Below are 23947 nucleotides of genomic sequence, written 5' to 3' on the forward strand. Positions count from 1 at the left end.
GTGTGTGTGGCCTTTCCTCTGTGACCAACACTCTTCTGAGTAGTTTACTTGTGTACACTTCTTTATCCTCATCACAACCCTGTGAGGCAGACATAGCATCATCCCATCTCACAGGTGAGGAAACTGAGGCACAGGAAGGTCCCGTAACATGAACAGGGCTAACGAGTGACAAACCCACATTTCGAGCCCAGTTAAACTGAACACCAGAGGTTATGCTCCAACCGCTGTGCCTGGCCAGTATCATCCAGAGGAGCTGGCAGCAACCGAGCCCACCCTCTGCCTGTCCTCCTCCAGCTCACGTCTCCGAGGCAGCCTGTGCTCCAGCTGGGCAGTGGACAGCAGGAAAGCCTGTTCCCCTAGGAGGTCACATCAGCCTCCTGGCATTTGTGGGGCTTCTTGCTCCGCTTTCTAGACACCCAGTACAATCCCTCCCTTTTCTACATGATGATCTTTTACACAGATACTAACACCCCCTTTTCCAGTTAGAGCCTTAGGCCAATAGTCTGCCCTTTCGCAACTCCCAGAATCCCCATCGGGGAGGAAGAATGAGCAAACAGCACCTCTCATAGCTCCTCTGATCAAGCCAAAGGCTCGTGAATGGCTCCTTCTCCTCCAGCCCGCTTCCCTCTGCTCTAGTGAAATCAAGTGAGTTGCAATCTACCCTCTGACCACGGACCAGCTGCAAGGGGTCGCTGCTCGGTGTTCCCGCCTTCCCATCTTCTAGCAGGTGTAAGCAAGGCGAGATGGCGCGGGGGACTGCAAGCGGACAAGAGAAGTACGAGCAAGGGCTTGCACACCAATTAGGAGTTTCCTTGGCAGCCGGGTCTGCTCCAGCTGGCAGCCCAGAAAAAGAAAAGGGAGAACCCTATGGCCACACAACCAGGGTTAGAGCTGCTGAGCTCAAGACTCTACGGAGTGGGCAGAGCAACCGTAAGTAAAGGTGTTTGGGAGCTGACTTGGAGAGAGGTGAGGTCAATCCAACACGATACAGGCCAAAGAACTCTCCCAAAGGACCATGCTAGCTTTGTTGTATGAGATGGGGAGCTCCTTGCATTCTGAAGGGGATAAGAGAAACGGATTTAAGATTCCAGACACAGAAAACAAAAGAGCAAGAAGTTTAAGAAGACAAGCAAGAAGGACAAAGAGGATTAAAAAAGAAGGTGAGACCAGAATATACAGGATAGAATGTCAAAGGCCCACCACGTAGGCTGTTGGGGAGGAAACCAAATGTCTCATCCCTTTGAGTGATGTCCTTGAAGCGCTGGGGAAAGGCTGGGGCTCCTGAATCTCAGAGCAGTTGCCCTGCTGCCTTCGGAAGGCAGTCACCACCAAGGAAGGTGGAACTGGAGAGCTCTGAAATACCTTGTCTGCTGCAGAAGGCAAGCCCTTGGTAAGTGCTACCGCGAATCAAAACGAGTTAAGCGAGTGGGTGTGTAGTGGTCTGGAGTACTGGACACAAACAGCTTCTGCACAAATCTGACACACCCAAATTTTAAGCCCTGGTTAAAACTGGAATCAGGGCCAGCAGGTAGTGTGGAGATCAAAGCACTGGATCCCACACAGCCAACTGCGCAGATCAATGCCTGGACCCAGTGGCTTATAAAATCATACTAGGCCACATGTGCATGCATGCCCAAAATCCCAAGAGGAGACTGGAGGAAAAAGGACTATGGCATGGCCATCCCTTCTAGGAGGGATGATTTCTCTCTCTCTAGCAAGTACACTTACCCTATAGCAAAACTTTAAAAAAATAAAAATGGAGTCAGGGCTAGACGGTAGTACAGCAGTAAATCATGATGCTCTGTGAGGCTGACCCACATGGAAAGGTGCTGGACTTGTGTCCAGAGACTTCCCTGAGTACTCCAGGCACATGTGTGCCCATGACCTGGGGACGGCTAAAGCTGAGCGTGGACTGTGGCATCAAGACCCTCTCAGGGGTGCTCTCTCTCTTTCTCCCCTCTTCTACTCTTCTCTCTCCCCTTGTCTTTCTTGCCCATGAAAGGAAGAGAGGAAGGAAAGAGAAACTTTAGAAACAAGAAAATGGAATCGCCAGTTTCACAATACTAAGGACTTGCCAGCACGGCCCAGCTGAATAGAGACGGGGAGGATGGTGGAGGTAGTGAGTGGACGTCCAGGCATCAGTATTTTAAAAGCCCCTATGTAACGCTAACGTGTACCAAAGGTGAAAATCCACTCTCCGAGACCATCTCTGATAGTTTTGCTCCAACATCCTATTTCCAGGAGTATGTGATACAACTCAAGACTTTGTCTCCTTGGAATTGTTCTTAATGACACCTGACCTACGGTAAACAATTTGCAAAGAAACATATCCAAGGAGATGTCACTCTACCTTGCGTCCAACTATCCATCCTCCTCTTTATCCACATACCCATCTCCTGTCCTCCCTCCACCAACCGCCCACTCACCTTTCATCCACTCACCCACCCATCCCAAAACAGGATTCATTACTACCAGCTGTGTATTCACAGTGCAGCCCAGAGATATAGGTCAGCTATCTAGAGAGATTCAGAAATACGGCAAGATGGACAGAGAGAAATGCAGGTTTATGCCTGAGCTATGCGGGGTCCTCACATGGGCTGAAGACAAAGATGAGGGCCTAGGCCATTTCTGCTCAGTTACCCCCAGTGGCCTGCCCCACCTGTACTGCTGAGAGAGGAGACCTCTGTCTACGTGAGCAACAGGGACTACAGGTGTATTCGCTCTTATCTGAAACCCTCAGGGTCATGGGTGCTTGGGAATGTGGAGATCAGGGACTTCAGAGATGTAAGTCAGTGTGTACGTGACATGTGAAGTGCTGCAGAGGTGCTGGAGGCAGCCCTGGACCCAAGCACATCCATGTCAGGGAAACAGATAAGCAGGCATAGTAAACAGCCCCATTCATTGGGGTCAGGCTTTAGGATTACAGGTCATGTCAACAGAATGAGGGGATGGGTGGGCAAAACTTTGGCTGCCCAAGCTTTGGAACGGGACCCTTTATCACCAAACTGGTCCTTTATCACTGGTCTTAGTCCCAGCCTGTAGAGAGGATGCTCAACTCTGGGTCTAGAACTTGGTAATTCTCTCATCTAGTTTATTCACCACCACCACCCCCCATTTGGGGGACTAGCCCTTTATGTAACTTCATTAATTCAGGTGAAAGGTCAACTGTCCATACTGGGATATGGAGATCTCTTGGGTGAAGGGTTTCCACAAGACTAGTAAACTCTCATTTCTCTCTGGGCATCAGGATAAGGCCTGTTGGGTCTACTGGGTCAAAGAACATCCTTCTGTAGGCCAAGAACACCCAACTCCAGGATAAGGCTGCTGGGAGGCTGGCATATCCAAGAGGGCTAGCAGCATGCCAGCATCACAGAGAAATGCGTGTGCACTTCAGGGAGTGGGCGGCTCAGAGGAGATGACACCCACTCTTACTTTTGCATCCAGGAGTTCTCCGAGGCCAAAACCAACTTGCCTAGAAGCCAGATGTTCTTTGATCAACTGATGCATTTGTTTATGCTTGACGCAGAAGAAAGTTCCCCATTCCCCCAAGGCCTGCAGACATGCACAGTTCGCACCACTGCTCGGCAGGACAGGTATCTGCTTGTGTGATCTACTTTGCTATTCAGACCAAGTCCCAGGAAGGAGGCAAGTCTGCACCCTCAGAGCCCAGCATGGAGCTCACCACTTGTGTGAGCAATGAATGAGCTCACGCTCCCTTGCACACTCGGTCAGCCTGAACAGCAACGCAGACGTCTACAACATGTAGAAATGCTTCGGACCGGACATTTACCCTACTGCTTCTATACTTTTTGACCTTCAAAATGTTTGACATGGAGGCAATCGTGGAAATTAAATAAAAAGAGCATAACTTAAAAAGTGCTCTTAGGGGAGCAGGTGGCGTGGTGGTTGGGTGCTGGACTCTCACATGGCCAACCCAGTTTGAGTCCCAGATCTAGCAGCTTGCTTTCTCAGTTTCCGTTTCTCTCTCTGTCTCTCTCTCTCTCTCTGGTCAAATTAAAAAAATAGTAATAATAAAAAATAAAATTTAAAAAATAATGCTAAAAAAAAAGTGGTGCTCTTGGGGCCAGCTACTGGCATGTGGTTAAGATGGCTGGATCCCACATGGCTGACTGCATGGTTTGAGGTCCAAACCCAGTGGCTTGAAAATCATGCTGGGGTGTGTGGTTGTGTGTGCCCCAAATCCAAAAAGAATGGTAAAGAAGAGATTGTGGCATGGTCATCCCACCGGAAGGTGTTTTCTCACTTTCCCTGTTTCTGAGCGCAAGTGCCCTATAGCCAAAAAATAATTTTTATTATTTTATTTAACTTTATTTATTTTATTTTGACCAGGGAAGGACAGAGCAAGAGAGGGTGCGAGAGAGAGCGAGAGAGAGCAAGGGAAAGTGAGAAAGCAAGCCGCCAGGTCTGGGACTCAAACGGCAATTGGCCATGTGGGAGTCCAATGCCCTCAACCACCAGGCCACCTGCGGGCCCTGTGCCCTATAGCAAATTTAAAACAAATCAAAAAAGATGCTTTAAAAGCACTTTTAAAGCTGCAGATTCCACAGCTGCGTGTTTATCAAGGAGTAACAATCCAAAATTGATGGGCTTCTCCACTGTGATCACTTGGCTTCATGGCCCTTCCCCCCCAAATCCCTCTGTGTCTCTAAGTCCTATCTGTGACTACAGAAAAAGGTCAAGGACTCACAGCTGTTTTCCGGGGTTGAGGGAGCCCCGGTCTATCTCTCTGTCAAACTCGGTCCGGATGTCTTCCAGAGACCCATCGTCCCCGAAGGCTCCCCATTCAGTGTTGATACACATCCTCCCCTCGTCTCCTTCCACCAGGTCAATGTGCCGCAGTTCCTCCATGTAGCAAGCGTTGGTGCCCGTGCCTTGGAGAGACAAGACAGGAAGCTGTGACCACACGAGAGGCAGGGAGAGAAGTGCTTCCCTGAATCGTTGGCTCACGACAGGGCGAGCACTGGGGTGGGCATTACCAATGATCAGGCCGACTTCACAATGCTGGTCATCATAGCCACAGGTCATCATGGTCCCCACAGTGTCATTTACCACCGCGACGATGTTGGCTTCATAGTCCTGGGGACAGATAACAGGGTGTCAACCCCTGCTCATACATGGCAGCGGAGGTTACCAGCCTTAAGAGAGCGTGGCAGGAGCCCTCCTGTTTTCACCACCACCTCTGCTCTGTGGGTGGTGCTGGTTTCATTACTGCTAGTGCTCAAATAATTGAATTGAGTGTAGTGATTAAATTATGGAAACTGCACATAGTCCCTTTAATCATCTGGCTTAGGGTTCTTCAGGGAGTAGATTTTTCTTGTTGGAGCCACATTCTTCTACAGACTACCACACTGGAGCCACACTCCCACCAGAAGGCCGCTACCCCACCTGTGTTCTAACCACAGCTAGCTGTGTCTGTCCTCCTCGGAAGGAGGCCACGCCTGCCCCAGCGCTTGGCTCCTCTGGGTAGCACTTCTAAGAGCTTGGTTTTGAACCACCCCCTAACCTTCTGGGCTGTGGACCCTCACCTCTACCCTGCCTGGGCCTTCACACCATAGCACTGCTGCCCCCTCATAAAGGACTTTAGGACTCAGACCTTTCCCCACTCCCCAAGCCTCCTCTTCTGCATGGATGAGCCAGGTGCCCAGGAGAAATTACCCCTCGCTTTTTGATGGCTTTGTCAAGCAACTTGACCACATCTGCTCCTTCCACACCGCTCGCTTTAAATCGCTTCGTCCAGGTGATGAGGATGGCCTGCAAGGGACAGCAGATGGGGCTGGATGAGGGCTGGGGGTCAGTATCTCTGGTCCCTAGGGGTTCTTCTCCAGCACGGGAATGAGCCAGCCCAAATGGTGTCCTCCAGCTCACACTGGGGATGCAACCACTCTGTTCCATCTCTTGTCCACCCACACAACGGACCTCTCTGGGGGCTACCACGGTGAGGATAAAACCCATTCACAATATCCAGCTTGCAGCAGCATAAGGCAAGTGGCTGGCCAGTACAGCAGCCTCACACGGCATGCCAGTCACACAGAGCGAACGCCTCGCAGCACGGTGACTAAGTGCTGTGCACAGGGAGCTGGATCCCACTTGCCCGACCGCAGTTTAAATCCCTACCCCAGTGGCTTGAAAAACATGCTAGGTATGTGTGCCTGCGTGTCCAGAATCCTCATGGAATGGAGAAATGGAGGAAAGAGGATTGCAGCGTGACCACACCCCATTTGGGGTTGTTTTCTCACTCTGGTGAGCACATGCACCCTCTGGCAATAAGAAATAAATCAATTTAAAAAAAAAGAGAGAGAGAGCAAGACAGGTCTCATTAGGCGTTGATCACACTTCTCCACAATCTAACCAGACCTCAGCTGCCCCAAGGTATGAAAGCCAAAGCTAAATGGAAAACAGACAAAGTGCTAAGCTAATCTGTCTGCTAAGCTTCCCGAGCCTGGCTGATATTTAAGGGAGACCACTTACGTGCGTCTCTCAAAGACCCTGGGCCCAGCCTCTGTAAGCTGCAACTCCACTGTGTAACCCGTATGATCCCACTGCAGCTGCACATTAATATGAAACATCCAGAAGGACAGACATCCCCTGGCTACTTACTTGAGAATGTGGAGGGCAGGAACTCTACTTTTGCTTCACAATTTTAAATTATTTCAATAGTTTTATATATATCTTTTGTATTTATTTTATCTTTTTTCTTTATTATTATTTATACATTCAATCACTATACATCACTTAGATTGTAAAGGGACTACCCAGCATCATATACATCTCAGACCAGTTGAGAATACTATACACATCCTCATCAACAGATAATAAACTATATCTGTGTCCCACAAATATCTTACCTCTCCATTTTTCCCCCCAAATTATCTTTCCTGTGCTCATCCCCTCCCACACTCTCCTTCCACTTTGTCTCTAGTGTCCATAAGAACTTCTAATGCTTTTATGTCCTCCAGTCTTTCGGTCTCTACCACAGAGTGCAGACAGTCAGTATATATTAAGTGGAGATATACAATGTCTCTCTTTCATAGCCTGACTTGCTTCACTCAGCAACAAATCTATCAAATGTTTCTTAAAATCAAAGATACGAAAAAAGAAAAGGAATTGTACTTTTTTTTTTTTTTTTGTAGAGGTTTCTGCTATAGGGTACGTGAGCTTCCCAGAAAGAGAAGAGACAGAGAGACAGAAAGCGAGAAATCACCCCCTAGAGGGGATGGCCACGCCGCAATACCTTCTCCTCCATTCTCCTCTCGGGATCTTGGGCACGCACGCACATGCACCCAGCGTGAATTTAAGGCACCGGGTGCAGGGCTCTAACCACAGTCGACTACATGGGAGTTCAGCGACATAGCCATTAGGCTAACTACTGGTCCCAAGAATTGTACTGTTTGCCTGTTTCTCTCTGAATGCGAAAGTTGCTATCAGGGCAGTAGGGTTAGGGAGATTTGCTGTCCAGGCCCTTGTGGCCCCAGGGTAGCACAGGGTGGACATTCCTGCCCATGTGGGCACTGCCCTGCCTCTCTGTGAGAGTCGCAGACTAGAGGATGTCCTGGGGAGGGCGAGCCCTTGGTGAGAAGTTGTGGTTCTTGGCTCAGCAGCACCTGTGGCTAAGGCGGGTACTACAAAAGCCCTTGGGCACTCCATTTTCTTTTCCTCAAGCCTCATTTCCCAAAAAAAAAAAGAAAAGGAATTGTTCTTTTTTTTTTTTTTTTTTTGTAGAGGTTTCTGCTATAGGGTACGTGAGCTTCCCAGAAAGAGAAGAGACAGAGAGACAGAAAGCGAGAAATCACCCCCTAGAGGGGATGGCCACGCCGCACTACCTTCTCCTCCATTCTCCTCTCGGGATCTTGGGCACGCACGCACATGCACCCAGCGTGAATTTAAGGCACCGGGTGCAGGGCTCTAACCACAGTCGACTACATGGGAGTTCAGCGACATAGCCATTAGGCTAACTACTGGTCCCAAGAATTGTACTGTTTGCCTGTTTCTCTCTGAATGCGAAAGTTGCTATCAGGGCAGTAGGGTTAGGGAGATTTGCTGTCCAGGCCCTTGTGGCCCCAGGGTAGCACAGGGTGGACATTCCTGCCCATGTGGGCACTGCCCTGCCTCTCTGTGAGAGTCGCAGACTAGAGGATGTCCTGGGGAGGGCGAGCCCTTGGTGAGAAGTTGTGGTTCTTGGCTCAGCAGCACCTGTGGCTAAGGCGGGTACTACAAAAGCCCTTGGGCACTCCATTTTCTTTTCCTCAAGCCTCATTTCCCAAAAACTTCAGGGAATGTGGTGTGGTGGGAAGGACATGGGGTCAGATTCCATGAGACCTGGTCCTATTTCCACTCCTGCCTACTGCCTGGTGCCCTGTTTCCATACATGCCCGTTCCTTCACACCCCCAAAGTTTGCCTTGCTTGCCTAGGAAAGGCAGCCAGTCTACATTCGGACAATCTTGAAGGTCCAGCCCTGAAGAGTACGCACAGGCCTCCTGGCCGGGTAATTCAGAGTCTGTAATTCCCTGGTTCCCTGACAGGTAGCCTGGCGCAGCCTAGGGAGCCCACCCCACGTAAGGGTCAAGGACAGCAGGAGGGGCTCCCACCTGGCTCCTTCTCTGCCCATAAGACACATCTGTTCCAGCTTGCATGCTGCATACCCCTGAGGACACTCCCTCCCTGCCCCTGCACACCTTCACCCCGGAAGACTGTGCCTTCTTGAGGGCAGGCCAAGTCTGCTGGTCACTGGCTCCCAGGGTCGTGCTCAGTACATCTCTGCTGAGCGGATGAGTGAGCAACAGAGAAATACAGTCCACTGCAGACTTCATTTCTAGGCCATCTCCCACCCCGCTAGGGGAGGGTCCCAGACCTGACTCTGCGAGTGTGACCATAATGTCATGGTTCTCAAAAGCCAAGGGAACTCAGTACAGACCACAGGCGGTGTGAAGGGGTACAGGAAAGACCCTGAAGATCAAACTGACTCAAACATCTGCAGGGGAACCATGCCAACACCAGAGAAAGCCTAACCGTGGCTATGGAAGTTCTGGATGGGTAAAAGATGAGACACCTCAGAGGCATTTGGACACGTCCCAGGCCCAGGATCGGTCATGAGCAACAAGGAGGCCTCTGTTTTCCATTTGAAAGGAGGGGCTTGGCTCTGGGCTCTCCAACCCCTCCTTGCTGACTGCACAGGGGACCTGCTGCAGGGGCTCCAGCTGCATGAAGCGTGCCCAGACAAAAACGCCCACCTGCTGGCAAAGCATCCAGGTATGCTGCCTGCAATCGAGGAAGGAGCCCTGGTCCCCACGTCACTATCCTGCGTAAAGTAAACAAGGCAAGAGTACTGGCTTCCACTTCCTCACTGGGTGACCTTGGGCAGGTTCTTCACCCCTCGGAGCCACAATTTCCTCATCTGTAAGGTGGGCGTCACAGCATTTAACTCGTAGAGAAGTTTGAAGATCATGTGTGTTAGCCGTGAGATGCAGATGACAACGGCCTGGCGGGCCCTCCACTTTGGGAGCTGTCACAACCCCGATCACCAGTCTATTCACGGAGGCTGTGGTTGTGCGTGTGTGCGTGTGCCTGTTTCTGTCTCTCCACATACAAAAGCAACAAGGTCCATCTATTTTTTTTGAATACACCAAGTCACTTGGAAGGCCAACAGAATACCAGAGGCCTTTCTGGGGCTGAAGCCACTGACCAGCAGATGCTGTAGAGAGGTGGCCCTGACACCCAAAGGATAGCGCCTTAACCAGATCTGCAGTGATAAGGATGGCTTCCAGGTAAAAGCCACACCGTGCGACTTGGGCAAAGGGCCTTCCCACCTCCTTCGACAATGTACTTTACTTTCCTTCACTTGCCTGAGTTCAGTAAAGGGTTCTCTCTACCTGTTGGACACAAAGACTGTTTTGTCTACAAAAATACGCAAATAACTAACCTAATGGAAAAAATGAAAACCGCATGATGCCCTCACATTAATTTCTGCAAATAACTCTTAAAAAATATCAGACATAGGGGATGAGCAGGTGGCATGGTGGCTAGGGCGCTGGACACTCCCACATGGCTGACTATGGTTAGAGTTCCAGAACTGGTGGTTTGCTTTCTCACTTTCTTTCTCTCTCTCCCCTCCCCCCGCTGTGTGCCTCTGGTCAAATTAGGGTAAATGAATGAATAAATAAAATTAAATACATAATTCTTAAAAAAAAAAAAAAAAAAAAAAGAGACACAGGCCATCGTGGAAGTGAAGAGGAAGTAAACAGAAGAGCTTCGTTTCCACTGAGGCACCTGCGGAGCCCGGTAACCCACAGCACGGGGTCCTTACCTCGTCTATCTTGGATTGTCGGCAAGGGAAAGAAAACGTGAAGCCCACAGGTAATTTCTTGTCCTTGATATTCTTTTTCTCCATGAAGTCTCCCAGGCACTCAGCAACATGATCGAAAAGCTGGAGAAAACGAGAAAGAGTCGGGTGGAAGAAAAGAGATTTAGTGTTGCAGGGAAAAAAGGGTCATGATTCCCTGCCGCATACACAGAAAGGTGCTAGCAAACCATGCTGGCCCTGTCTAAAAGACACACTGCATGTGAGTGACAGAGAAGAGCCACTGAAAGGAGCAGCCCCAAGAGCCAGTGTATCTCTTAGAAGCATCTTAATACCTTCCGGTAGAACGGGCTCTCTCGGTGCTCACAAGTATGTTACTAAGAAAAACCAGCAAAGAGACCAGCAGATGGTGTAATGGTTACATCATTGGACTCCCACGTAGTTGACCGTGGTTCAAGTCTCGGACCTGGTGGCTTAAAACTCACACCAGGGTCATGTGCATGTGTGCCCAAAATCCCAAGAGGAGAACTGAGGAGAAGGGATTGCAGCATGGCCATCACCCTGGGGGGTGATTTCTAGCCTTCTCTCTGTCTCTATCTCTCTGGCAAGTGCATCCACCCTATAGTGAAAAATCTTTCTTTAAAAAAAAGAGAGAGAAAAAGAAGAGAGAAAGAGAGAGAGAGAAAGAAAGAAAGAACGATCGATCGATCGATCAACTGATCAGCATATCCCTCCCCACCACACGTCACAGGTCTCCACCATCTGCTGGCGGGTTGGGGAGGCTGCTTCAGGCCCCTTCCCAGGTCTGTATTTGTCAGTTCCAGAAACTTCAAGGACAGTTCCTCGGCTGGTAACCCACTGGCACGATGGAGCAATCTCCACTATCATGCTCTGACTCTGCAGTGTAACGTTCACAGAAAACCAGCGCACGTATCGTGCAATGTCGTCTGCACTGGGTTCTCACGGCTGTCCCACCGGGTCACCAGCACCCAGATCAAGATACACATGCTATCAGCACCCAGACACCCACCTCATGGCCTGCAATCACTTCCCCTATCACCCAGCCCACCCGCCAGCCCCCTGACGTCTAACACGCTCAATTAGCTTTGCCGGTTGTCTTGTGCAGACGAATGCAATAGGACAGGGTCTGCTTTTCGGCGTCTTCATTTTCACTCTACGTTACGTGTGAGTCATCCGTGTGGCTGTGTGACTTCAGACTCTTCATTCTCAGCACTACCAAGTATCCCTTGGTTTGAATATACCACGACTTAGTGGGCTGTGAGTTAAGCTTTGCCTGCTCTACGACACATCACCATGATTCATCAGGTGCCCACACGTCTTAGGAATCCACTTACAGAAAGAACTTCTGCATGATCACTACCAATGCAGCCCCAGCCAGTGCTCCCAGACAAAGGCATGTGCCTGAAGATTTTCTTGCAGGGACATCAAGAGAAGGCCAGAAGTCATTATGCTCACTTCTCCAGAAGCCCCTGAACCATATCTGAAGTCAGACTTTGCTGCCAGGGTAACAGAAAACACAGTCAATTTTTACAGAGGAGCTCTGGTCCCTGCCTCACTATTCCTCAGGCTATGGCTGCAGACGGGACTGACTGCTCTCCCTGGAGAAGCCTCGCTAAGCTTCCTGCGACCTATTTCAGTCTGATGTAAACCCATTACTATGTTCATCCTAGCGCCCCGGGCCATCTGCATTCAGAGGCTCCAGGCTGGCCTGCAGTGGTCAGGAAAAAAGGCTGCCTGGGAAGGGGCAGCAAGTGCGTGGGAGAACTCAGGCTACGGAAACCCGTGTGGGGCCATCCAAGCCCAACCCAGCTCCCCAGAGCACTTGACAGAGAAGGAAAGGTCTGAAGGTCTGCGGAAAGCTCAGAATCTGGGGGCTGGGAGCCGCTCAAGGAGAAAGGCAGCTGACCCAGGGGAGGGAAGAAGTCACCCAACCGCTCTGGGCTCAAACTCTCTTTTCTTTATTTATTTGCTATAGGGTGCGTGCATTCAATGGGGAGGGGGGAATCACTCCTCCAGAACTACACTCCCTCTTCTCCTCCACTCTCCCCTTGGGATTTTGGGCATATGCACATGTGCCTAGAGTAATTTTCAAGCCACCAGGTCTGGGACTTGAACCATGTAATCGGCCATGTAGGATCCAGCCCTTAACCTCTGTGTCTACAGCTGGCCCCTGGGCTCAAATTTTAAAGTCTAAAACAATTTATTTTTAATTTCCTAACAGCATGCTCATTATTTCAGAAATCCACATGCACAGAATCTGTCCCTCTGACTGAAGATGGCAAATTACAGCTAACATGAGAATATTCACAATCCTCCAAAGTGATATTCTGAAAATGTTGTCTGTGCTTCTGAAATTATTAAAGCTTACACCTGCACTGAGACTTCAGAGATACCACGTGTGTGTGCATTGCGCGTGCGCACGCACATAGGTAGCGGGAGGGAAGGATAAAGGAAACAGTTAACAACTGGGAATCTGGATGGGGGCACACCAGAGCTCTCTGTGCTAACTTAGCTCTGAGTTTAACGTTGTTTCAAGTAAGAGATTTAAAAATCTTCTTTAAAATTTCCACACATGGTGCCAACCAGTGGCATGGAGGTTAAGGTGCTAGATCCCACAAGGCCAACCATGGTTCAAGTCCCGAACCCAGGAGCTTGAAAAACACCCTGGGAACAGGCATGTACCCAAAATCCCAAGAGGAGAATGGAGGAGAAGGGATTGTGGGATGCCCATCTCCCCTAGGGGGTACTCATTCCCTCTCACTCCCTCTCACACCCCGGGCAAGCACATGTGCCCTATAGCAAATTTTAAAAAATTCCAGGGCCAGCAGGTGGCATGTTGGTGGAGGCACTGGATTCCCATATGGTCAACCAAGAGTCCCAGACTTGGCAGCTTACTTTCTCATGTTCTCTCTCTCTCGCTCTGGTAAGCACACAGTGTTCTACAGCAAATTAAAATAATAATAAAAAATAAAATTAAATCATTCTTAAAATAAATAAATAATAAAAAGGTCCCACACATTGCAGAAGACGAGAATCCTATGATCACAATCCCAAGAATTTGCCCATCACTTGTAAGGTCTGAGTTGCTTCCCAGGCAGCACAAGGACCCTGGTTTACCAGAGGCTGATAAGAAACCTCAGAAAGATGGACCCCAATGCTTGTTTCCGACCTAATACCAAACTTATGGAGGAGGGGTTCCCATTCCAGTCCTGATCTTAGTCTTTCAACCCTGTCCTTTGTCTCCTCACAACCTCTCACTATCAAAAAATAAAAAATGGGAACCAGCAGTTAGCGTAATGGCTATATCGCTGGACTCCCACGTAGTCGACCGCGGTTCGTGTCCCAGACTCGGTGGCTTAAAACTCACGCCAGGCGCGTGTGCGTGCGTGCCCAAGATACCAAGAGGAGGATGAAGGAGAAGGGATTGCGGCGGCATGACCATCCCCCCTGGGGGGTGATTTCTCGCTTTCTGTCTCTATGTCTCTCTCTGTCTGTCTGGCGAGCACACGCGCCCTACAGTGAAAATCTCTCCAAAAAAAAAAAATAATAAAAAATGAATTATTAAGGAAGACAAAAACTGGGGCTGGCAGGTTGCATGGTGGCTAGGGTGCTGGACTCCCACATGATTGACCATGGTTCGAGTCCTAGACCTGGGTGGCTTTCTTTCTCAAGAGCTCTCTCTCCCTCTTCCTCTATTGCTCTGTGGTCAAGTTAAAAAATGATGATGATGAACAAAATAAATAATTCTCCTTATTAAAAAAAAAAAAAAAAAAAGAAAGAAAGGAGAAGAAAAGAAAAAGAAAGGCAAAAACAAACCTCAGTCTAGGAATTTCAAGTTCCTGAGACCAGACTGCCTAGGTTCAATCAGTTATTAGAGCTGAGCCGAGCCTCAATTTTCCCATCTGTAAAATGGGAATGACAGTAACAATACCCATCTCATAGGGCTGTGATAATTAAATAAGTTAATAAACTAAAGCTGGCAAGTAGTGTGGTTTGGGTGCCAGACTCCCACATGGCTGACCCTGGTTCAAGTCTTGGGCCTGGCAGCTTGCTTTCTCCCTCTCTGTGTACCCTATAGCAAATTTTAAAGTAATAAATTAATTAATATTTTGAAAATAAATGAATTACCTTATATACAGTGCTCACATCAGTGACTCATATATAACAAGCACTATGAGGAATTTGCTAGAATGATATTATCTTATCAGCATCATCTTTTTTTTTTTTTTTTTTTTTTTCTGGACAGCTTGAAAGGGGCAAAAGAAGAAACACAAAGGGCAGAAAACATATCCCGGGACTGAGGAAAAGCGAAGGAGGGCATAGAGGTCAGCCCAGAGAAGGGCCAGCGGTGAAAAGGGGGTTCCTGTGGAAGGGAACACAGTGAGTACACCCGTAGGGGTGGGGAGCACCCCATGAATCAACAAACCCTGTTCCTAGAAGGCCAGGCCAAAGCACACAGGGACTATCTGCAGCACAAGACCAAGGGTCCTGGTGGCAAAGGCCCCAGATCCAGGTGGCTCAAGACAAAGACCAAGGGGAACAGAGAGTGACAGGCCAGTGCCTGATGCCAAGAGGAAAGAGCAGATGTCGAGCCCCAAGGCTGCTGGCCCCTGCAAGAGGAACACAGCAGCAGCCAGAGGGCCCAGGTGGGAGGCCTGCCAGCAGGCAGTCTCAGGGCTCACCGGGTGAGTGGGCCCGTTTCAGTCCAGCCACGAGGGGCAGTGGGGCACCTTCAGGCAGGACCATCCACTGAGTAAGCCACCCGGTTTCAATGGATGACTGCAAAGGAGGGTCTCCAGTCACCTTTGATGCTTACCAGGACCTGGTCTGAAAACCCCAGGAAGCAGGTGAATGACCAGGATCAACCCTTAGCAGTTGGGACACAGAAAAGGGCGGGTGGCTTGCTCCTGGTCCCACCTACATTAATTGGGACTAAAATGGGAGTCGAGAGGGAAAGGCTCCTGGGTTTACAAAGTCCGCCCAGAACAAATGGGTTCTTGGGACGGCTTAGTCACGGCACTGGCCATGCACACACCCTCCCAAAGCAAACATTTGGCAAGCTCTGAACACATACCCTGGGCAGCAGCCAGGACTCCAGACGTGAGCTGCAGCATGGAGGGCCCAGGTCTACCGGAGAGTGGAGGGCCCAGGTCTACCAGAGAGTGGAGGGCCAGCCCTCCCACTCGGCAGGCTTAAGGACTCAGGAATAACTGCATATCGGGGGGGTGGGGGTGGGGGGGCGGGTAGGCACTACCTGATCCCTTTTCCAGGTCCTCAGTGGGCAAGGGACCTGCCACTCACCACAACCAGATAGGCTGTGGGAGCAGGTGGGCGGGCCCCTTCCTGGCTGGGGCCATGAGTGGGGGGCTCCCAGGTACAAGTGTGAGAGAAGATGGAGATTTCCCAAGCCAGCCCCCACTTCTCTACTTTTTGTGTAGAGGGTCTGGACCATGCTTTTAAATCAGGCAATGAACAGTCACCAGTCAGCCTACACCTCTGAACCCTAATTCCTGCCTGATGAGGCCACCACATCCTACAAGAGGCCTGGCCCCTATGGAGTGGGTCAGGAGACCGAGGATCTGGAGGATGGGGTACTTCCACCCAAGGGCGCTAACCTGTGCTGGGGCGCCCACCCCAGGATCCTTAGCAATGCACATTTACAACAGAGCTGCAGGTCCCCCTCCTCCCTCCCTTCACCCCAAAGGCCCAGACCCACTCCCTCTCCACCAGCTTACCCCGCCCCCACCCGACCGTCACATCCTTCCACCCACAAGCCCCTTTCTGTAGGTATTTCTGAGGGACCCCTTTCAGGAAGCCTCTCCCAGGGGCTTGGCATACTGGTGTTCACCGGGGCTTCGAAGTCTGGTTCCTGGAGATATCTCAGGCAAGGTTGGCCCGATGGGTTTGACCTGAAGGGAGTGGGGACCCACCTGGCTTCCACTGCCATGCATGATGTTCTCTGGGGTGTCATAAACCTCGGATTCCATGTGAACATTCTGGTTTTTCTCATGATTCACTTGCACCCGTAGAATTCGGAAGAAAGACCCACCAAGATCCAGGGCAATGAAATCCCCCTTTTCTGTTTAGGGAGACAACAGATTCTGATTAGAGAGATGTCAGAGTGAGGTGTTAAAAGAAGGTCACATACCACAGCGCTACCTGGCAGGGACCGGCTGCTCCGCTCCCCGTGCTATGCCGAGCAGAAAGCACCAGAAAACAGGAATCTGCCAGCCTCATCGAACCACTGCCCACAGAAAGAGCGGGCAAGAGAAACCCCACCCCGGCCCTTAGGCAGGAACGACCAAGCAATCCCGGTCTCTCCCTTCTTACAGGGGAGGGGAAGTACTGAATTCGTACCAGGTCCTAAGTCCATCTTCTCTAATTCCTTACCCTATTCAAAAGCAGCACTGCCACCCCCATAAATAAAAGTTACACAGCAGTTCAATTCAGAGGAAACCCCAAGCTGCGCTCCACCCCACGCCCCGGGCTTGGACACCCACTACTGCCCCACCTGCTCCATAGGGTAGGTTGGTTGTGGTGGTAAAGTGTGCAGTTAGTGGCCTTACACGTATTTGCAGTTGGGCAACCACCACCACGAGCTATTTCCCAAGCCGTTTCATCACCCCCAACAGAAATGCTAAGTCCATGAAGCAATAGCTCCCATTCCTTCTCCCCCTCAGTCCCTGCTTACTGCTATTCTACTTTGTCTCTATGAATTCGCCCGTTCTATTCCATATGACATTAGAATCACCCGGCATTCGTTCTCTTGTGACTGGCTTATCTTGCTGGGGATAGAGTCCTCAAGGTTCATCCATAATGCAACACATGTCAGAATTTCACTCCTTTTTAAGGTGGGATGCATTCCATTGTGTGGCCCAGCCATGGTGGCACAGAGATACACAAGTGTCCTGCCAGGCTGGAAGCCCTGTGGCCGGCTGCAGGTTTGGACCCCCAGGTTACCCTGGAAGGAAAATGTGCAGGGTCCATGCGGAAGCCAAGATCCTGAGAAGCAGGAAGCCCGGGGGAAGGGGGTTGTGGCATGATGAGAACCTGTCACTGGTTTTCTCTTTCATTTTCTCTCTTCCATGCATATATGAGCTATTATAAAATACAAAAATATATATTCATTTGTATGGATATACATCATTTTGTTTATCTATTCATCTGCCATTGGACACGTGTTGTTTCCACTCATGGTTGTTTTCGTTTATTCTTTAAGTTTGCGATAGGGCGCATGCACTCACTGGACAGAGACACAGAGAGAGAGAGAGCGAAACAGAGAGAAAGCATTCCCGAGGGAAGATGACTACACTACAATCCCTTCTCCATTCTTCTCTCAGGATTTTGGGCGTATGCACACATGCATGTGTACATAACCAGCATGTTTTCCAAGTAGCCGAGACCAGGACTCAAACTGTGCAGTTGGCCATGTGGGATCCAGCTGCCCCAGCCACCATGCCACCTGCTGGCCTGGGGATGTTTCTAACAGAGGTCCCTATAGGTCACACAATATTGGGTTGTTGGGAAAGCCACGATGCATTTTTGCATAGAAAAACACATCATGACTCTCCCAACAACCAAATAGTACACTGGCCCATATGGTTACATTTCTCAGAACCACGTGTGCAGTTCCAGGGATGGGGCTCTGTTGAACCAAGAAAGATGGTGAGAGACTGTCTAAGGGGACCCCAGGCCAAGTTACCAGCAGAGGTGGCCACAGGCAGGATTCAGCCCTTTAGCTACCAGCAAACACTCTCCACCCCGTGACATTGAATATCTTCATGCGTGCCCTCCCCCAAAATGGTTAAAATCGGCTAAGGTGATACCCCTACTGCCCCAATATACATCCCACAGGGGTGACAGCCGGACAGCCGCTCCTGCCTCCCTGAATCTCAGTGGTCCACCAGGCCCTTGACCCTACAGTAATACACACCAGACTGCATCCGGGCATCCCATTTCCTAGGGAAGGACCTTCAACATCTGCTATGGTAATAGCATTATGGAAACTTCATTCACACACCATATGACTGCCCACTTACAATGATTTTTGGAATACTCAGAATTATGCAACCATTGCAAATTTTAAAACATTTTTCAGAACATCACCACAATCAATTTTAGAACATGTCCACCTCAAAAAGAAACTCAGTACCCTTTAACTACCACCTCCCAAGGCCCTCGTTCCCTCCAGCCTTAAGTGGCCACTAATCTTTCTATCTCTATAGATTTGCCTACTCATAGAATTTCCTATAAATGGACTCAATCAGGATGTGGCCTTTTGTGACCAGCTGATTTCATTTAGCAAGATGTTTTGAAGGTTCACCATGCGGTTTGCTTCATTCCTTCTATTGGCCAGATACTACTCCATTGCACAGATGCATCATATTTTATTTATCCATTTGTCGGTTGATAGACGTTGTTTTGTTTCCACCTTTTGGCTATTATAAATAATGCCGAACTACAAATACTGCGTCCAAGCTTTTGTGTGGACATATGCTTTCATTCCACTTGATTATATGGGGAGACTGCAAAGACCATGAAAAAACATATTATGAAAAAGCTATGCACAGATTTCAAAAATGTTTTGCCCCCAAAATAAACGTGTACTTTAATTCTATTTTCCATAAATTTTTTGAAGTCCCCATATTGGACTTTCTGACAAGTTGCCACTGTTCTCCAAAGCAGCTGCACCGTTTTACATTTCTACTAGTAAAAAAATGAAGTTCCCAGTTTCCCCATGTCTTCACCAGTACTTCGCTGCTGTCTTTTTTTATTTCTCTTTGCATTTCTCTGATGACTAATGATGCTGAGCACCTTTTCATATGTTTATTGATCACTGATAAATCTTCTTGGGGAAAAGAGTCTGTTCAGATCCCTTGCCCATTTTAAAAATTGGGTTATTTGTCTTCTTAAGTGTTGAGTTGTAAGAGTTCTTTATGATATTCTAGATATATAACTGCAAATGTGCCCCCATAGTGTGGGTTGTCTTTTCACTTTCTTGATGGTATCCAACAGTTTTTCATTTTGATTAAGTACAATTTATATTTTGCTGTTTGTGCTTTTGGTGTCCTGCCTAAGAATCCATTGCCAAATCCAGGGTCACAAAGATTCATGCTAGCATTTCCTCCAGCGAGCTGTACAGCTTACTATTCCTTTGTTTCAGTATCTGATGCTGTTTAGTTCATTTTTGTATATGGTGTGAGGTAGAGGTCCGATTTCACTATTTTCCCTGTGGATAACCAGTATTTCAGCACTATTTGCTGGAAAGACAATTCTTTCCCCAACTGAACTGTCCTAGCACTCTTGTCAAAAAATCAATTGACCATAAATGTGTGAGTTTATTTCTGGACTCTCAATTTTGTTCCACTGATCGATATGTCTACCCTTATGTCAATATGTGTTGCTTTGTTGTAAATTCTGAAATTAGGAAGTGAAAAACCCTCCAACTTGGTTCTCTTTTTCAAGATTGTTTTGGCTATTCTAGGTCCTATGAGTTTTGCTTACTTTTTAAAAAAGTAATGATTGCAGGTAGCATGGTGGTTGGGGTGCTGGACAATCTCATGTGGCTGACCGTGGTTTGAGTCCCAGACCTGGCAGCTTGCTTTCTCACTTTCTCTCTCTCTCTCTGTCTCTCTCTGGTGAATTTCAATACTAATAATAACAATAAATTATTCTTTTTTAAAAAAAGTAATGGTCGCTTGGGGGTGGGGATGAGGCAGACAGACAGTAAATCAGTGACAAAGTGTAACACTCTGCAAGATAATCCCACACAAGAAGGTTCCCAGTTCAAGTCTGGATGCCTCCATGGTGGGAACACTCTGTACACTCTGGCCTATGATCTGTGGCTGGCTAAAGGCTGAAGGTGGGTAGCAGCATCAAGATCCTACAAGATGAGGCTGGTAGGTGGTGTGGTGGTTGTGATGCTGGACTCCCACATGACCAGCCACAGTTCAAGTCTCAGACCTGGTGGCTTGCTTTCTCACTTTTCATCTGTCTCTCTCCTGTCAAATTAAAACAAATATAAATAACAAATAAAGTTAAATAAATTTTAGAAAAAAAAAGAGATCCTACTAGAGGTGCTGTCTCTGTCTCTGTCTTTCTCTGTCTCTCTTACTCACAGAAGAAATAAACTGAAAAAAGTCATGACTTTTTAAAAGTGCTTTCTTTTATAAAGATGATTTATCTTGGGACCAGCAGTTGGCGTAATGGCTATGTCGCTGGACTCCCAGGTAGTAAACCGCGGTTTGAGTCCCGGACCCGGTGGCTTAAACTCACACCGGGCGCATGTGCATCTGTGCCCAAGATCCCAAGAGGAGAATGGAGGAGAAGGGATTGCAGCGTGGCCATCCCCCCCGGGGGCCGATTTCCTGCTTTCTGTCTCTCTGTCTCTCTCTGTCTGTCTGGCAAGCGCATGCGCCCTATAGCAAAAACCTCTCCAAAAAAAAAAGATGATTTATCTTTATTTTTGATTCCACCAAGTTGTAAGCTCTAACACATCTGTATTTCTGGAACTCAGAACATCTTTGCTATATAATAAAAGCTCAACAAACACCTGCAGAATTAATGAAGGTGCCAAGGAATGAATGAACAAACCAAAGAACTCTCACACTGCATTTCCATAATTCGGGATTTTTTGCATCTGCCCTCAGCACCCAGGACAGTTCTTGATCACAGAGATCAAGAGGACCCGTTTATTCATTCAAGTACCCCTGCTTATTCATTAAACCTGAAGTAGTTATTCCATGATATGAGACAAAGAGGACAAAGCATGTTTCCCCAATCCCTACTCACCACAACACAAAACACTTCTGTGTCCCCAAGTAGGTCAGGGGACGGGTTCCCACATGCCAAGCAAGCAACCAATTCTGCAGATCCTCCAGCAGATATCAGCTGGTGTCCTCTAATTTAATTCTGACACTGTCTACCTGGAGATAGCACCAGACCCCACAAGTTGACGGCTCAGTCCCTAAGACTGCTCCCTACTTCAGATGCCAGTAACAAGCACAACCCATGGCCTATGTCCCTCACAGGCCCTAAGTCAGGCTTTCCACTGACCCCCTCCTTGGGTTCAATTCATTTGCTAGAGTGGCTCACAGAACTCAGGGAACACTTACTTAACATTTATCCCATTCTTTTAAAGGATATTACAAAAGATAGAGATAAAGAGCCAGATAGAAGAGATGCCTTAACCATATCACCCGCTGGCCTAAAAATGTGTATTTTTCATAATTCCACACATTGGTTGGTTTGGCTTGGCTTGGTTTTTAAATGAGAGACAGAGATTTGAGACAGAACCTCTCCATTCTATAGCCTCCCAGCTGGCTAGGATCGAGGCGGGCACCACAGAGCCCAGAACTTTTAGGCGGATCCAGGGTCTGAACGACATGGCTCCAGCTTGCACCACCACAGCTGGGCCTTGTTAGTTGTTTTTTGTTTGTTTGTTTGTTTTAATAAACAGCTTTCTTGAGATATAATTCACGATCATCCAGTTTACCTGTTTTAAAGTGTACAGTTCAACGGTTTCGGTGTATCTACAGGGCGGTGCAATTATTGCCATGATCTTATTTTAGAACATTTTCCTTGCCCCAAAACAAATCCTGTATCCGTTAGCAGTAACTCCCCACTTCCTCCCAACTTCCTAGTCCCCAGCAACCACCAATGCTTTCTATTTCTATAGGTGTCCCTACTCCAGATATTTCCTATGAATGAAGGCGGACAATACACTCAGCTTGATGTTCTCGAGTTCATCTGTGCTGTGGGAGGTGTCAGTCCTTCCTTCACCTGGCTGAATTACACTCCACTGTATGAACATGTCACGTAATGCTACAGGTTTTAAACTGTTCCTGTGGTCCAAGAGAGAGACTAGGGAAGAATGCTGGGAAGCACCATCACAGATTGGCAGAAATGCTGACCCTTTCTTTGTGCACTGTTCAAATCGGCTTAGAGTTTTCTTTGAGCTCCCACCAGAACCCTCCCCCTACAACGCTTTATATCACTGTCAGGGTACTGAATTTTGTGTAAGATGCTCCTCTCAGTCAAGAGAGACATTAGAATATCTTACACTATGGGACCAGCAGATGGCATAATAGCTACGTCGCTGGACTCCCATGTAGTCAACCACAGTTCTAAGACTGCTCCCTACTTCAGATGCCAGTAACAAGCACAACCCATGGCCTATGTCCCTCACAGGCCCTAAGTCAGGCTTTCCACTGACCCCCTCCTTGGGTTCAATTCATTTGCTAGAGTGGCTCACAGAACTCAGGGAACACTTACTTAACATTTATCCCATTCTTTTAAAGGATATTACAAAAGATAGAGATAAAGAGCCAGATAGAAGAGATGCCTTAACCATATCACCCGCTGGCCTAAAAATGTGTATTTTTCATAATTCCACACATTGGTTGGTTTGGCTTGGCTTGGTTTTTAAATGAGAGACAGAGATTTGAGACAGAACCTCTCCATTCTATAGCCTCCCAGCTGGCTAGGATCGAGGCGGGCACCACAGAGCCCAGAACGTTTAGGCGGATCCAGGGTCTGAACGACATGGCTCCAGCTTGCACCACCACAGCTGGGCCTTGTTAGTTGTTTTTTGTTTGTTTGTTTGTTTTAATAAACAGCTTTCTTGAGATATAATTCACGATCATCCAGTTTACCTGTTTTAAAGTGTACAGTTCAACGGTTTCGGTGTATCTACAGGGCGGTGCAATTATTGCCATGATCTTATTTTAGAACATTTTCCTTGCCCCAAAACAAATCCTGTATCCGTTAGCAGTAACTCCCCACTTCCTCCCAACTTCCTAGTCCCCAGCAACCACCAATGCTTTCTATTTCTATAGGTGTCCCTACTCCAGATATTTCCTATGAATGAAGGCGGACAATACACTCAGCTTGATGTTCTCGAGTTCATCTGTGCTGTGGGAGGTGTCAGTCCTTCCTTCACCTGGCTGAATTACACTCCACTGTATGAACATGTCACGTAATGCTACAGGTTTTAAACTGTTCCTGTGGTCCAAGAGAGAGACTAGGGAAGAATGCTGGGAAGCACCATCACAGATTGGCAGAAATGCTGACCCTTTCTTTGTGCACTGTTCAAATCGGCTTAGAGTTTTCTTTGAGCTCCCACCAGAACCCTCCCCCTACAACGCTTTATATCACTGTCAGGGTACTGAATTTTGTGTAAGATGCTCCTCTCAGTCAAGAGAGACATTAGAATATCTTACACTATGGGACCAGCAGATGGCATAATAGCTACGTCGCTGGACTCCCATGTAGTCAACCACAGTTCAAGTCCCAGACCCGGTGGCTTAAATTCACGCGGGGCACATGTGCATGCGTGCCCAAGATCCCAAGAGGAGAATGGAGAAGGGATTGCAGTGTAACCATTCCCCGGGGGGTGGGAGGGGTGTGATTTCTCACTTTCTGTCTCTCTCTGGTGAGTGCATGTGCCCTATAGCAAAAACCTCTCAGAAAAAAGAATATCTTACACTGTGTAACACTGAGCCTTTCTGTATCAATCACTAAGAGCATTTTATTCATCCATTGGGCCATTGGGTTGTCAGAAAAGTCATTACATATTTTTTCTTATTTAATTATAATTGTCAGAGGGTACG

The 23947-nt window shown here is 48.3% G+C and overlaps 1 protein-coding gene across 3 annotated transcripts in view; it reads right to left on the reverse strand.

Annotated features, from left to right (window-relative positions):
- HK1 (hexokinase 1) overlaps window positions 1–23947 on the reverse strand; it is a 105133-nt gene that overhangs the window by 30484 nt on the left and 50702 nt on the right. For all 3 annotated transcript variants that reach the window (XM_014587968.2, XM_027772040.1, XM_006148930.3), the window contains 5 exons: window positions 16268–16416; window positions 10323–10442; window positions 5677–5772; window positions 4998–5097; window positions 4709–4892 (listed from right to left, as the gene is read on the reverse strand). In XM_014587968.2, coding sequence (XP_014443454.1) covers window positions 4709–4892; window positions 4998–5097; window positions 5677–5772; window positions 10323–10442; window positions 16268–16416 — 649 coding nt within the window. The remainder of the gene's footprint in view (window positions 1–4708; window positions 4893–4997; window positions 5098–5676; window positions 5773–10322; window positions 10443–16267; window positions 16417–23947) is intronic.

Source organism: Tupaia chinensis, unplaced genomic scaffold (genome assembly GCF_000334495.1).
Source record: "Tupaia chinensis unplaced genomic scaffold, TupChi_1.0 Scaffold000250_1, whole genome shotgun sequence".
Lineage (NCBI taxonomy): Eukaryota > Metazoa > Chordata > Mammalia > Scandentia > Tupaiidae > Tupaia > Tupaia belangeri.